This window comes from Mirounga angustirostris, unplaced genomic scaffold (genome assembly GCF_029215605.1).
Source record: "Mirounga angustirostris isolate CCGP_5_RB_7025 unplaced genomic scaffold, mMirAng1.0.hap1 SCAF_6, whole genome shotgun sequence".
In the NCBI taxonomy this organism is placed as follows: Eukaryota; Metazoa; Chordata; class Mammalia; order Carnivora; family Phocidae; genus Mirounga; species Mirounga angustirostris.
In genome coordinates, this window is record NW_026991714.1 from 66,370,959 (window position 1) to 66,386,259 (window position 15,301).

At 60.7% G+C, this 15,301-nt stretch overlaps 1 protein-coding gene across 1 annotated transcript in view; it reads left to right on the plus strand.

The window, feature by feature from the left end:
• The window catches only part of ITPKB (inositol-trisphosphate 3-kinase B), an 89,650-nt gene extending 74,852 nt beyond the window's left edge, over positions 1-14,798 (plus strand). The window contains exons 3-8 of the mRNA XM_045877621.2: positions 1,175-1,274; positions 2,500-2,713; positions 6,306-6,510; positions 7,749-7,850; positions 9,361-9,432; positions 11,645-14,798. Coding sequence (XP_045733577.1) covers positions 1,175-1,274; positions 2,500-2,713; positions 6,306-6,510; positions 7,749-7,850; positions 9,361-9,432; positions 11,645-11,860 — 909 coding nt within the window. The 3' untranslated portion in view covers positions 11,861-14,798. The remainder of the gene's footprint in view (positions 1-1,174; positions 1,275-2,499; positions 2,714-6,305; positions 6,511-7,748; positions 7,851-9,360; positions 9,433-11,644) is intronic.
• The last annotated feature ends 503 nt before the right edge of the window (positions 14,799-15,301 follow it).

Genomic DNA, 15,301 nt, shown 5'->3' on the forward strand with positions numbered 1-15,301 from the left:
CCTTCCCCCAGCGCGGAGCCCCGGAGCCCTGTGGGTTCGCGCTGTGGTTTTGCTGGCCAGGGACCCGCTCGCTGCTCAGGGCGGGCTCCCACCCACCTCCAGGGACGCCTGTGTTGGGGGGCACGTGGTCTTCCCCGCTCCGTCTCTGATTCTGTCCTAAAGTTAACGTGGGGATGTGTGTTTCTGGAGAAACATGTACTGCTGGGGGAGAAGAGGATTTTTGTAAGGTAGTCATATGGGATGGAGGTTTGCGTGCCAGCTTCATTCATCGCTGACTTCTGAGGGTCACGTTCTACCCATGGACGGGACAGTGACGGCCCTGCATGCTTCTTGCGGAACCAAAGTAAGGTGCTAAGTCAATGTCAGTTCTTTCTGCGCAAGGAGCCCCTCCTGCGCACCTGCACATGCACACACGCACACATATGCACACTCACACACGTGTGCATGCACTCACAGGTCTTACTTGAGAAACTCCCTAAGGAGAAGTACATTGAAGAGGAGGGAACTGCAGGCCCGCTCACCCCGAGTGCACCCCAGCTGTGAGGTGGAGGGTGCTCTCCCCAGGAACTCCCTGCAAAGTCTCTCTTCAAGCCCCTTGCAGGCAAGAAATACCTCTGCCACCACACCCACAGGTACAGCGTGAGGGGACACCGGCCCTCTCTTATCTGCCTCTGAGGGGCCAGTGCTGTTGGGACGCCGGGGTCATTTCCCAGAACGCTTGAGGGTCCCGCCGTGCTAGGAGCCTGGTGGACCAGCTGTCCCTCCCTCACTGGGCAGAGGAGGAAACTGAGGCCCCAGAGGGGCATGTAGCAGGGATGCAGGGTGGGTTTAGTCGTTCCCTGGTGGGGCGGTGGCATGGGGTGGGGTCCGCACTGGACTGGAGACACGTGCCCTCCCGCTTCCACGCTGCACCTGTCACACCCTCGCCCTGAAGGTCCCCTTGCATCTGGGCGCTCTGCTCAGCAACAGGTTTTGCCGAGCTCCCTCTGACAGTACGTCCGCCAGGTAGATGACAGAGGGTGAGGACCTCGGAGCCGCCAAGGGCCCCTGCCCCATGGGCGTGGCGCTTCTCATCCTGGGGCCACCGGCACAGAGTTACCTTGCTTTGAATTTATCCTAACGGGAAAGTACTCGTTCTCTTTCTAATGGAGAGTTTTTTGTTTCTTGTTTCTAGAGCAAATCATGGAGGAAAATAAAAAACATGGTTCACTGGTCTCCCTTTGTCATGTCCTTCAAGAAGAAGTACCCCTGGATCCAGCTGGCAGGACATGCAGGTACTGAACCCCACCCCCAACCTTCCCGCCAGACCACCGGCTCTCTCGGGAGGCACCCAGCACGCGGGCGGGGCGGGCCTGGCCCTGGATGCTCCTGGGGATGGGAGCATCTGGAACAGCTTCTCTGAGACCCCGGGGTCTGCAGTCTCAGCCAGACATGCCTATGTGGCCTCAGCATTGCCCTGAGCACAGCTGCCCCCTCTAGGGTCCGTGCCACCCCTTCCTCAAACACACACACGCCGCCCCCCCCGTCTCTGTCACATTCGATCTTTCTCTCCCCCTCTGCCTCTCTTCCGCTGAGCCCAATAAAACTTGTGCCGTCATCAGTCCTGCCTCTAGCCCACCATGGGTCAGCTGGGACAAAGGGGCCACGCCCAGCGCTTCACTGAGCGCCCACTCTATCCCCGCATCACCATGGTTTTGGGGGTCACCACATTCTTGGAAACGTGGTCTCTGTCCCAAAGGACCCTGTAGGTGGGGGGGGGAAGAGGCAGGCAGGTCACCCCACAAGTCAAGGAAGGTCCTAGGTGCAGGTGGCCAGGGTGCCCACCAGCCACAGGGGTGGAGGGACGTGTCACGCCAGAGCCCGAGAGCCGGCCAGTCCACATGTGGGGGCCCTTTGGTGAGCATCGTCCTCTGCGGAGGTCTCGGTGGCTGCCCCAGACTTGACCTTCATGACCGCAGACCAGCACGGGGTCTGACATTTCCTCTATATTTCCGAAACCTGGGCCCAGCCCGAGGTGCTTGGACGGACACCTTCCTAAATAGATATTTTCCTGGTGGTGTGACTGGAGCAGTGCTCGGGTGAGCTATGCCTCAGACCCCCGCTTCTCAGCCAGTGTCCCTGTCCTGAAACTGAAGCCGGCCCTACCAGGACTCCTGTCCGGAGACTGGAGGCACCTTCAACACCTGAGAAGCAGGACGGACGATGGGCTGGGGGTGGTAACGGTAATACCAGTAGGACAGCACAGGCCCTCCAGCCATGAGCACTGGAGGCCTTCTCCCTTCAGACAAGGAGCCTGTGGTCGGGGAAGCCGGGGAACCAGCCTGTGAGCGTGCCTGGACACCGGGACCTGCATCCACTCCCCCTAAAGTGCTTGGTCCACAAGCGGGGACCTGGGGGGCACCCCCCGGGAGACTTCCCGAGGGGGCTGTGGAGGGGGGGGGGTCAGCGCAGGGCGGGCCCCGGAGAGGGACCAAAGGCCGCCTCCGCCTTGCCCTGCAGGGAGCTTCAAGGCAGCAGCCAACGGCAGGATCCTGAAGAAGCACTGTGAGTCTGAGCAGCGCTGCCTGGACCGGCTGATGGCCGATGTGCTGAAGCCCTTTGTACCCGCCTACCACGGGGACGTGGTGAAGGACGGGGAGCGCTACAACCAGATGGACGACCTGCTGGCCGCCTTTGACTCTCCCTGCGTGATGGACTGCAAGATGGGCGTTAGGTGAGCCAGGCCCCACAGAGGCCGCCCCGAAGTCCAGTGTGTATGGGGGAGGCTTGGGGGTCCAGGGGGACCACTGGGACCCCCTCCCACCCCGGTCCTGTTACATGACGTGCAGAGGGGACGGGACCCTGCTTTGCCCCTGACAGCCTCCTCCCCTCTCTGGAGCCAATACCTGTGGGGCCGGAAACAGGGCCTGGGTCCGTGCTGAGCCTCCCTGGGGAGGGCACAGAGAACTGCCTTTCTGGACAGGGGGGATTGCTTGGAGTAGCAAGGGGGTGGCCGCACAGGGAGGCAGGGGTAGAGGCCCTTCTCAGTGCCCCCTGTGCCCCCACCCATGGGAAGGGAGAGCCCATTAGTGGAACGTGCTGGTTTGCCAACAGAGACTTGGGTCTGCCCTTTGAGGGGAGGGAGAGCCCAGGAGCTGCTCCCTTGGCGGACATGGGGTGCTCCGGGGCCCTGAGTAAGGCATAGAGGCCACAAGGGGCTGCGTGGGCCTGTGCTTGGAATCGGGTCCAACCCCTGGTGTCTGCCCAGGGAGATAAGCCAGGAGAGGACTGGGGAGGGAAGGAGAAGGAAGAGCGGCGAGGAGGAGACAGGGTGGTGCGCCGAGCCGAGAGGAGCCGAAACCCCGCCGCCTGTACCACCCTGGGCCCTGTCTTGGCTGCGTGGTGTTCTCATCCCTCTCAAACTTGGACCATTAGGTCCCAGGGGTCCCCGAGCAGCTCCTTCTCTCCTGCAGGCAGGGCTGTGGCCACGTGGTGTCCGGGAGCCACGCTCACCTCGGGGAGCCACCGGCTGCAGGGGCCCAGCCTGGACAGGCAGACGCCGGGCTCCTCCGTCCGACCCGCGGCTCGCCGGGAAGACCGGGCCCTGGGAAGCAGCTCCGAGCTGGGGCCTGTGTTTGCTTTGGGTGGTGTAAGCAGATTTCTTTCTTAAGAGAGGAGAATGAGAGAGAAGGGTGTGTCTGTGTGTCTGTGTGTGACAGAGATGGAGGCTGGGGGAGAAGGCCGGTTTCCCTTCCCTCACCCCTCCTGGGATTGTCATTAAGTCAGGCCCGCGGGCTGCATCCCCTCTGTGTTGTCCCCAGGAAGGGACCAAGGGATGGGGAGATACGGTCCCACTCGGCTATTGTGTGTCCCTGACCCCCTCCCTCCCTCTGTCCAAGGCCCTCACCACTCCGGCCCACCGAGAGGAAACAGAATGTCCTTCCAGCCACCACTTTGCCACTGCTCTTCCCCAGAGTGTTATTTCTGTCCCTGGAAGGCCCTCCCAGGGTATACCAGGATGGGCCCTCTCAAGGGAAGACACATAAATATTCTGATGAGTGTTCACTCTGACCGTGGCCAAAAAAAGTACAGCCTGAGGGAAGAACGTGTGGCTAGTGGGTCCTGAAAGGCTGCCCCGTGTGCCTGTCTGTTCCCCGGGAAGCTGCTGGGGGCAGGCGCCCCCTCCACTTGAGGCTGGGTCCTGCAGCTCTGTCCCCCTGGTGTTCTCGGGAGAGACCCAGAGTGACCCTCGAGGCTAGAACAGTTTTAGCCCAGGTGTGGGCCGGGCCCGGAGTCCGCGTGGAGGGGAGGGGTGGGTCTCCCCAGAAGGGGTCTCGCCCCAGGTTCTCTCTGCTTCACCATGCCAGGGATGGGCTCCTCTGCATTCCTGCCACCCCAAGGCAGAGGTCACGGCCCAGTCCAAGTAGGGGTCACAGATGCCACAGGGGAGGGACCCAGCAGGGCCGTGCTGGGCTGACAGGCCAGCCAGCCTTGTCTGGACCAGGCCCTGCAGACCAGGCCCCAAGGGGGCTCCTTAGGGTCCTGTGCCCCTGCGGGGACTGCACTGCCTCCCCAGCTCCGTCCATCCAGAATGCTTGATCTCACAACCTCCCCTAAGACCAGCAGTCGGTGGCCATGCCTGGAGTGTGGCCTGTGCTTGCCAGAAGGGGGAGGCCCGAGTCCAGGGCATGAGGGGTGGAGACTTGTCGCAGGGAAGAAGAGGGCAGGCTGATCAGCAAATCTAGCGTTGGCCCGGGTGGCACGGGCACCGGTAGTGTCCTAAGCCAGGGGCCTCGTGGGACCGGGGTGCTGCTTGGACACAGGCTCACGTGGCCCTGGGGAGTTTTCTTAGATGTGCCCCTGTGGTACTTGGAGGTGTCGTGTTCCTCCAGGGCCGGCGTCAGGGAGCTCGGGCCCCACTGTCCGGCTGCTGACCGTTTCCTCTGCCAGAGGGTGGGCTACTCCCCCCGGAGGGATCGCGGGCCAGCTTTAGAGAAAGCCCCGGTCAGAAGGGACTGGAAGCTGAGGCCCGTTTCCTGTTTAAAGAGCTAGTAAAAGCTCTTTGCAGAAGTCGAGCCACCCACCCACCCCGCAGGCCCCAACAGCACCCTCCGGAGCACTGGGGATGGCCAGGCCGCCCCTGCCACGCAGAACGCACGCACAGGCCCGCTGGACGCGCCTCGACGTGTCAACGCCCCTCCCCCATCGCCGACCAGGCTCTGCAGGCCCAGCGGTGTGGGGGCGTGCGCGTGCGCGCGTGCGTGGGGGGTGTGCGCGTGCGTGCAGGGGGGTGCGCACGAGTACAACGGAAGGCTCTGAGTGACCAGGCCGGTGTTCACACCCAAGGATTTGGTCTTTTCTTACGTTTGATACAATGGTTTCTGAAAACTTGTCCTTGGAAGAGCTCAGGAGTTGACGTGCAGTCAGTTCTGGGTCCCAGCGCAGCAGCTTGGAGCTGGTGTGATGCGCAGTGGCAAGGGAGGCCCCGGGACGACTCCCGGGCGGGGGGGGGGGGGGGGGGGGGGGGGGGGGGGCGGGCCGCCGTCACAGCTGCCCACCGTGTGGGCAGCCCCCACCCACGAGGGGCCCACGCCGAGAACTTTCCTCCGTTGCAGCTCAGCGCTGTGATTGCTGTTTCAGGAAGGCTTGCAGGCAGCCATGGAGCCGGGGGCAGGGGAGCGGGGGTTTGATTGGGGAGCAGGGGGGCGTTTGCGTTCGCCTGTGTGTGCAGCAGGGGTGGGTTCCCCACCTCAGTCTGACGATGGGGGCAAGGGAGTCAGCCGGTCTGTCCCTGCTCCTGTTACCCCGCCAGTTTCCGGGGGACCCCTGCCAGGTCAGCCAGCAGGCCCAGCTGGCTCATGTGGAGGGCAGGCAGTGAGCAAGCGTTGGCCGCGCTTTCTCAGGCCCTTCGAAGGGGCTGGAGGCTCCGCTGTGAGGAGGCACGGGCTGGGCAAGGCAGGCTGAGCCGGCCCATGGGCAATACAACAGTGGCCGTGGGACACCCAGGCTCCCTCTCCCAGTCATGGGTTTCCCCTTCCCCCACTGTGGCCTCTTCAGAGGCCACTTTCTGGTCCTGGCCTTTGTACTCAAGATGTCCTCTCCTGAGAGAGCCTCTTCCTGGAAGGGAGACTCCTGGGCTCTGCCAGGCCTCCTCAGTGATGCTGGTGTGGGGTACCCCATCCGCAAGGTGGCCCTGTTCTCTGCAGCCTGAGCGGAGTGTGTGCCCATCCCGGGTGAGCATGCCTTGGCTAAGCTGAGTACAGCCCTCGGGCAAGGCTGGAGCTGTGGTGCAGCCAGTGGTCTTCATCACCCCTGTTCCCACACAGGACCTACCTGGAGGAGGAGCTTACCAAGGCCCGGAAGAAACCCAGCCTCCGCAAGGACATGTACCAGAAGATGATTGAGGTAGACCCTGACGCCCCGACTGAGGAGGAGAAGGCCCAGCGGGCTGTGACCAAGCCTCGGTACATGCAGTGGAGGGAGACCATCAGCTCCACCGCCACCCTCGGGTTCAGGATCGAGGGCATCAAGGTGGGCCAGGTCCACGGGCTGCCAGCTCCCAGCTGAGGAAGGGATGGAGGCTCTGACATTCACCCATGGGGTCATGGACGCGCAGACCCTGGTCCTTGCAGCGTTGTTGGGTTTCTATCCTCAACCCACTCTGGGCCCCACCACCCAGCCCTTGCATCGGGGTTGGACGGCTGGGAGCCCCCAGCTTGCCAGTGGGCTGAAGGCAGGGCACCCCTGCAGAGAGTCCCCTGGGCACCGCTGCTTTTCGAGCTCTGGGCTGAGAAGGCCATTCACCTTCCCCTGTCCTCTGAAACCAGCATTTTTTTTTATTTTTGTGTATCCAGCCCTCAGACTGGCTGTAAATTTCATGCTCGTCCCCTTCCCTGTAATGCTCCTTTTCCTCTCCTTATCTGTTTGAAACAATCCCCCATTTCCTTACCTCTCCTTCTCCAGCTGCATGTTCTCGCCTCTGTTCACTGTCTGGCCAGCGTCCTCCCCCAACACTTCACCTGCTTCTCCCCTTCCCTGCTCCAGGAAAGGGTCCCCCCACCCCGAGATGGGCTGTCCACCTGGCTGTCCCTCCACCCCAGCATCCTGCTTAACCTTTCAGAGGCAAGCACATTGCGTTAACTAGCCTCCGGCCTGATGGCGCACAGACCCAAGTTTGGTGGCTCCTGATGGAGCCATCTTCATTCACCCTTTGTCCCCAAGAACAGAGCTCCTCCTGGGGGAGCTAAGCTCCATGTGCTTCCCTGGAACAGCCTGGAACAGACATAGTGCCAGATTAAGAAGTTGGAGCAATCTCTTGCACCAGGTGGGCCAGGGAAGAGATGGGCAGGCAATATTATATCTTGGTCTCCAGGGAACCTATGATAAAAGATGTTACGTTACAAAGGGAACCTAGCTGACCTTGGGGTAGGGGGCCCCTCTCTTCTGTCTGGACAGCAGCAGTGTCCCCTGGGCACTCGGGTTCCGAGGCCAGGCCCCGGGGGAAGCCTTCGGCCCCTGCTGCCCACAGCCCCGCTCTTCCGTTCCTGGGCTCCACACCCCCAGGCCTCCCCTGACCTTCTGCGCTGCCACCTGACTAGCCTCCCTGGGATGGTGCACGCACCTGCCTCCTTGTCCTGCACATGGGGACCATGACGCTTCCACGGTCCCCCCCGAGCTGCCTGGCTTCCTTGGGCTGCTGGGTCGGTGAGCGCCCCGCCGGTCCCCAGGCCCTCTGCTGACCCCTCCTGGACGGGTGTTCTCCTTCTCAGAAAGAAGACGGCTCCGTGAACCGAGACTTCAAGAAGACCAAAACGAGGGAGCAGGTCACCGAGGCCTTCAGAGAGTTCACTAAGGGGAACCACAACATCCTGGTGAGTCACCCCCAACCCCCACCAGAAGGGGCTAGCTGCACAGGGACCACCATTGCGCCCCCAGGCTTGCCCAGCCCTAGACCGAGCTGGGCCGCGGTGCCCACGCTGGCCCCAAACTTCCACTGGGCAGGTGCAGAGGAAGGTGACTTGGTCACCAGCCCCATCCGAGGGTAGATGGGGGCACTTGGTGGGCTCACTCTCTGCCTTGCCGTCCCCTCACGGTGCCGAGACGGTTCCCTCCCATGAGAGGATTGCTGTCACTATAGCCTCGCTGCAAATCCCCAGGGAGCCCACTGGGGCAGGGAGACGTTCTTGTCCGCACTTGACAGGTGAGGAACTGAGGTCCAGGACACAGCTAGGAAAGCACAAACTGGATCTCATGCGCAGGCCACTGCACTAGTAGACAGGCTGGACAGATGGCTCTGACCTCTGCGGTCAGGACCTCGATCCTCCAGGCAGAGGTAGGGTGTGCTGAGTATCCGTACCCCTAGGGAAAGGCACCCTGCGACAGACCCAGACACACTGGGGACATGGGCCCTGGGAGCCCCTGGGGATAGGCTCCTTCTGAGCAGGGGTGGACACGTACAGCCTTTTCTCTGAGCAGACTCCTCGCTGGCTGGATCTCCCTCCCTCCTTTGCAGGCTGGGTAGGCTTCCCTGAGCCCTTGGCAAGGAGGCTTCGGGCATGGGGTGCACCCCCAAGCTCTTCCACGGCCCGAGCCCTCTGTTTTCTGGGTCACGTGCTCCTTCATGGTGCCCGCCCCAGAGCACGTGGTGCCAAGCCCCGGGCCACGACGTTCTGCAGAAGGGCATTGAGGGACCGTGGCAGCCTGCATGCACCGGGCTTCCCCATGGTCCCTGGGGACAGCAGGCACCCCGGGAGCCCGCGCAGCTCTATCCCTGTCCGAGGGCTCTGTGGAGAGGCCGCTGGCCGAGATCTTTGTGGCTTCCCCACTTCCTCTGTCCTTTGGAAGGTCAGGGGCATGGAGGTTTGTATTCTGGAAGACACCATGGCAACCAGGCTGTTTCGGAGGCACACTGCTGGTGTTCCGGAATAAAGTTCACCCTCGTGTGAGAGCTCGGAGGGGCTGCATGGCTGTGTGGGGGTGGGGGGTGTGGATGAAGCGTGGCCCCAGGAGCCCAGCTGCCCGCCTTGCCTGGTTCTGGAGGTTGAAATAAAACCTCAGGGTGTAAAGTCTCTTGCGCTCTGATACCCAGCGATGTTAGTGGGCCACGCGGGGCTTAAAAGCCACCCCACCCCCAAGTGTTTAAAACTCTGGCCATTTTTAAGCGACTGCCTTTGGCTCAGGTCATGATCCTGGAGTGTCAGGATCAAGTCCCGCATCGGGCTCCCTGCTCAGCAGGAAGTCTGCTTCTCCTTCTGACCCTCCCCCTTCTCATGTGTACATGCTCTCGCTCTCTCTCTCTCTCTCATTCTTTCTCAAATAAATAAATAAAATCTTAAAAAAAAAAAAAAAAAAAAAAAAACTCTGGCTATTTTCTGTTCCCAGATCGCCTACCGGGACCGGCTGAAAGACATTCGTGCCACCCTAGAAGTTTCTCCCTTCTTCAAATGCCATGAGGTAGATACCGGGCTTTCCTTCTCTGGGGCAGAGAGCCTTGCTCTGTGGGGTCAGCCGTGATCTTCAGGCCTGCGCACCTGAGTGGTGAGCGCGCCTCCCACACTTCCAGACCTGCTTGTTTTGGAAGCCTGAGGGGCACTTTTTGGACCATGCAGCCAGAGGCAGCCCGCCCGGGATCAGGCCCCTCGCTGCCAGCAGGAGCCTCGTCGGCACGCGTCTGCACCAGGCTCCCTGGAATGACCACGCAGGCTGTCCTGCCTGAGCACTGTGGTCATCCTCATCCCACTCCTCCCTCCCCCTCCCAGCAGCTGAAGCTTCTGTCCCACATGCTTCTGGGTATTAGGGCAGAGCTACCCATCACCACCCAAGACCTTCTGAAGGGGCTGGCCCGTCTTAGGCACCACTCTTGGAGCAGGGCTAGAACGTTCCACCTGTTCCTGCTTTTGCACCTGTTTGTCTGCAGGGGCAGCGGGCAGGCAACCCAGACACCCGAGAGAGGTTTGGGAATTGTCAGCAGTTTCCCTGGGGGGTCGGTAGGATCCTGATGTCAGAGAGTCCAGGGCCCCCAGCCCCTGGAGCATGCGTGCACATGTGTATACGTGCGCACACCCCTGCATACTACTCCCAGAAACGGTACTGCCGTGGCCAGGTGCACGTGAAGCAGGGATCCTGTGCTCCCTGCAGGCTTGCAGCTCCTTCCAGAAAGCAGCCCCTCTCGGGCTCTTGTACGGAGGGAGCCTGAGCCTGAGCCCAGCACACAGAGGGGGCAGTGAGGGCAGCAGGAGGAACAAGAAACGGGTGGTCCCAGGACCCCAGGCAGAGGGAGCTTCCCCAGAGGGGGGTGGGCCAGGCCCTGCTAGGCCTCACGGCATCTTTGAGCAGGTGACACGGCTGGCCCCGCCTCTGGGCACACAGCCTGGCTTGCCCTGGGATTTTATCCCTAACTGGTCCCTTGGTCAAGGATGCACCTGTCCCACGGGGTGGCTCTGACAGCTGCCTGGATAGGACTGCCCGTGAGGGGGGACTGTGGTGCCCAGAGGGCAGACGGGGCGGGCTCTGCCCTGAGCGCTGCCCCTGGCCTAGCCATTCCCAGGATGCCCTTTCCTCTCCTCCTCCACACTGAGGCCTAGGGTGTGCAAGCCCTCCACCCCACCCAGGGCGTCTGGATTCCCAGCTCAATAAAAGGTCTTTGTGCAGCCTGCTGGAGCCTCCCTTCCCCACCCCCACCCCCCCCCAGCCTGCCTGCATGCTCCAGAGGGCACAGGCCGTCCGTGGGCCTCAGAGCCCCAGGACCTGCCCCATGGACCGCACCGCCCCCGGTCAGCAGCCCAGGCTTTGTCTCGAACATATGCCTTTTCTTCTTCTGCACCTTTGCTGTTATTTCTGGAAGATTGTTTTTGCTTTACTCCTTCTGGAGTCTCATTTGAAAGCTTCAGTCTAGAAAGAGCTGGGGCTTCTGCCATTTTCCATCTGGGAAGAGGAAGCTCCTCTCTGGGTTCAGCATTTCCAGGAGCTCTTCCCTGTCCTGCCTGGGGCCCTGGGAGCTATAAGGACCTCACACCCTCTCCTCGTACCCCCTTATTTTCTCCAGTCCCACACAGTGACCTAGGGGAGGGCTTGGGGGATGTGTTCATATTTGGGAGAGCACCTTACTCCGTGCAATTGCTCTGAGCTGGCCCGGAGTGGGGGAGGGCTCCTTGGCGCCCGTGGTCCTTGGAGCAGGGGCGTAAGCAGGGACCAGCCCCAGAGGCCCTGCCGGGCCTGTCTGCGCAGGCTTTGCCTGGGTTGTGCTGCTGGAATGGGGGTGGTCTGGCCCTCCCTGCCACCCTCTTGGGTGGGGGGCCTGTGTGTGCATTTGGGCAGGTCCATCAGGGTGAAGGAGGGGCACGGTGAGGCCCAGGGTTTAGTGGTAGTCTGAAATAGTGGAAAGTGTGCAGGCCAGAGCTGGGGGGTGGGGGTCTGCCATCCTAGATGTCCTCCGTGCCGCTGCCCACACGGAAGGCAGTGGCTGTCCTGGTGGCCGGCATCCTCTGCCCCCTGGTCAGCCACCCTGGGTGGGCTTTGCCATACAGGATGGAGCTTTGAGCTCTGGGCTTCACGCCCCCCATCCCGGGCGGGCATGCCCTGGGTACACTCCGGCTGTGGTGGGGTGGGCTGTGGGGGCTCCGGTGCTGCCTTCCCCAGTCCCCCACTCCCCCCCCTCTTCCCCCAGGTCATCGGCAGCTCACTCCTTTTCATCCATGACCAGAAGGAGCAGGCCAAGGTGTGGATGATCGACTTCGGAAAAACCACGCCCCTGCCCGAGGGCCAGACCCTGCAGCACAACGTGCCTTGGCAGGAGGGGAACCGGGAGGACGGCTACCTCTCGGGCCTGAACAACCTCATCGACATCCTGACAGAAATGTGCCAGGGCGCCCCGCTAGCCTGAGGCCCCCCTGTGCCTGCCTCGCCACACCCTCCCTTCCTCCCCCTGTGCTTCCTTTTTTCTCCTTCCTTTTCTCTTCGTGTCTAGAGAAGTGCGAGCCCCAGAACTGACCCTCCTGAACTGCACTACAAGACACTTTGTAGAAACGAGATGGAGATTTCAAAGAGCAGAGGGGAGATTTTCTGGTGACTTTCCTCATGAAGGGCTTGAAGCTGGGGTCTCCACTTCTGTCTATCCGTAGGATCTCCGAGCAGAAGAGGAATGCCCAGACCAGGGCTCAGCGGCCTATAGGGCAGCTCTGTTGGGTTTAGGTCTGGAAGCAGGCTCAGGTGCCACCTGGTGGGCTCCTAACCCAGCAGCCAGCTCCAGCCTCCGCTCGGGCTTCCTGTGGGGGCCTGCTGCCCCCTGGTGGCCGGTGCGGTCAGTGAGCTGCCCAGCTCAGCACACAGGCTGGGGGGCCGCAGTGGGGGGGTTGTAAGAACCCTGGCTTCAGCAGGTGCCTGGCTGCAGGCTTCTGGTAGTTGGGGTACCAAGCCACTGGGAACTGCATGTTGGCCTTTAGCAGTCCAGGGGCGCCCCCAGACGGTGGTGGCCTGTTAACACAGGGCTCCCACCCATCTGGTATCCAAACCCTCCAGCTTTGGGCCAGACCTGGGAGTTCGGAGATGCTAGAGTTGACTGGCTGTGCTCTCTGACCTAGGCCTTTGCAGGAGGGGGCAGGCAGGAGCTGTGCTCTTCCCTGATGCTCACCCTCTGAATTCAGAGGACACTCTGCACACCTGAGCTTCCAGGGATGTCCCTCCAACCCCCCAGAGCCATTTGTGCCTCCAGCCACCCGCCTTGCAGTGCCGAGGTTGGGAGCACCGGGTGGGGTGGGCCGGGGCATAGCCAGCCCTGGAGAAAGAAGACGGAACCTACAGAGGACAGATCCCATACATCCCTTCACCCCCCACCACCCCCACCTCCCTGGGCTTCTTTCATGAGGTCAGGTCCCCAGAAGGTTTGGGGTGGGCTTCAGGGCAGTGCTAAGCAGGTTTCTGGCTTACTGGCCTCATCTCCCCCCTAAAGTAACTCTTAGTGCCTGAAGGGCTTAGACCCACATTTTCCAAATGTGGTGTGGGCAGTTCCCAGGGTAGGTGGTGGGTGCCAGGAATGGGGAGGGGGTGCTCCAGGCATCTCTCCCTGGAGTCTCCAGGTTGCCTAAAGATGGCTGGGGAAGCCATTAAGCTGTGTTTTAATTTTCAAGCAAATTACGTCTCTGTTATGGAGAAGAATGTAAAATTGGCCAGACTTTAAGAACAAAGCACTCAGCTCTCTGGCCATGCGGAGCTGTGTCCCCCAGGTGCCCTCCTTTGTCCGTGCAGGTACGGGCGGTGGGGGGGGGGGTGCGGAATTGAGCTCTAACCAGGCAGCAGGTGCTGGGGCCAGTTTCTCTGCTGGGAGCTGTTTCAGGGACACGGTGGAGACGTGTGCACCCAGGTGTGTGCGCCTGGAGGGACCAGTCCAGAGGTTTCCTGGGCTGCTGCCCCAGGGCCTCTGGGGGACCTCCGACCTCCCCACACGACACCAGCATTTCCCCTTTCGGGCGGGGTAACGGTGGGGGCAGAGGGTGGGACACATGAGGATGTTTAAGTACAGATTTTTTTTTAAAGGAAATCACTTTTAAACTTCCTGGCTCTTGTTCAAAAACAGTGGTGAGTTCCTGTGGGGGGTTTGCTAAAGGTCACGCCCCCACCCAGCTGAGCGAGAGAGGCCTCGTGACAGCATGTGACCTCTGAAGGCAGGAGCACCAAAGGCAGCTCTGGGTCTCCTTCCGGAGCTGGAGTGACTTGTGGCTCGGAAGGGGCCTGGGGGAGGGACTTAAATTCTGACATTGAGATTCAAGATTCCAGCACTGTGGGCTGGCCAGAAATCGTCCTCTCTCTATCTACCAAGAAAGTTTGCTAAAGCAAATGATTGCTCCAAACAAAAAGTGCAGGTGACCAGCTTGATCTACTTAAGAGAACAAAATTTCCAAGCACTTTAAACAGGCACCGATGGTTTGCAAACGATGGGCTGAAGTGCAAGTGATATGTTTGTCAGAGGAAGTCCGTGCTGCCTCATTGGCAATGGGTTTCTTTGGGTCCCGTTCTGTCTGTGACAGTGGTATGAAGCGGTATCTTCGTAGGGTTATTCTCTTCCTTAGGGGTTGGGGTTCTGTATTTACTCGCTAACTGTTCTCCCCCATTCCCTGCCGCCTCCTTCTAGAGGGGTAGATGGATCCTGAGTGGAATTTCTCAGAACCCTTGCCTGCCCAGCCCCAGTCCCCACAGGGATGCCTTGGGTCCTGGCCGCGCGGGGGCCGGGAGGGTGAGCCAAGCCGTGTGCGCACAGGTGCACGGACAGCCTTCCTGCCTGGTCCTTGCCGGCCCCCAGGGGGTTCTCGGTGAGTAGCATGCTTCACGTATTTGAGGAAGGTTTCTCTTGCCTTTAGTGTCGTGTAAGAAGTTTTTAAGTTATATTTATTTTTTCCAGTTTTTTTAATTGCACAAAACACTAAGACTGGGAGGCTGGATTCTGTTTGTCCTTTAAAGCTGTGCCTTCTTTCTGAACTTCTTTTCCCACTTGGGGGAAAGAGCCCGGACACAGCACTGCACACCCCCCCCCCCCCAGATGGACTCTTTCCCCTGTTCGCTGTATCTAGCTTTGAGTTTGCCTGCATCCAGTCCACACCCTGCCCCCGTGTGTATATAACCCAGGCCACCAGCCTGGGAAGAGGCGGGGGATTCACGCCCCCCCCCAGCCAGTGCCTTTCTTCAACTCCCCAGAGGGTTCTCTTTCCTTCTGCACCCCTTTCTCTGCGACACCTTGGAGTAAACAACTGTTACAAACCACGCCCCCGCACAGTGCCTGCCAGACCGCGCCGCTCTGTACCTTCTGAATAAAGGCCCGAAAGACCACAGTGCCGGCTGCAGTGCGGTCCTTGCCACCCCAAGTCCTGGAGAAGTGCCTCAGGGTGGGTGGGTGGTGGTGGTGGCATTCTTTGGAAACTGGAGGATCGTTCTGGGGACGCCAGGCTCAGACTGGATAACATTTCGATCTGCAAAGGATTTAAAACAGTCTTCAAATCCAGTCTGTTTAACCTTGTCCACAAAACCTTTACATAGTTGTTTAAGGGTGCAGAATGGCCATGAAGAAGTGCTTGTCCCCCATCCCGCGGGCTGGGGGGGGCACCGGGAGGCCATTGCACATGGAGCTTAGCTCTGTGCAAGGTGAGGGGCTGGCTGCTTGCCTCTGTGGCCCCCTTTGATTCCTGATCACCTCCACGAACAGGGCTCTGAAGTCTGCGTTTTACAGAGGTGGAAACTGAGGCCAAACAACAGGACCTGGGCAATAAATGGGGAGCAGAGATTCAGATCCAGACTTTGCCTGGTTGCAGACCCGATTCTGTCTTCCTCCTCTCCA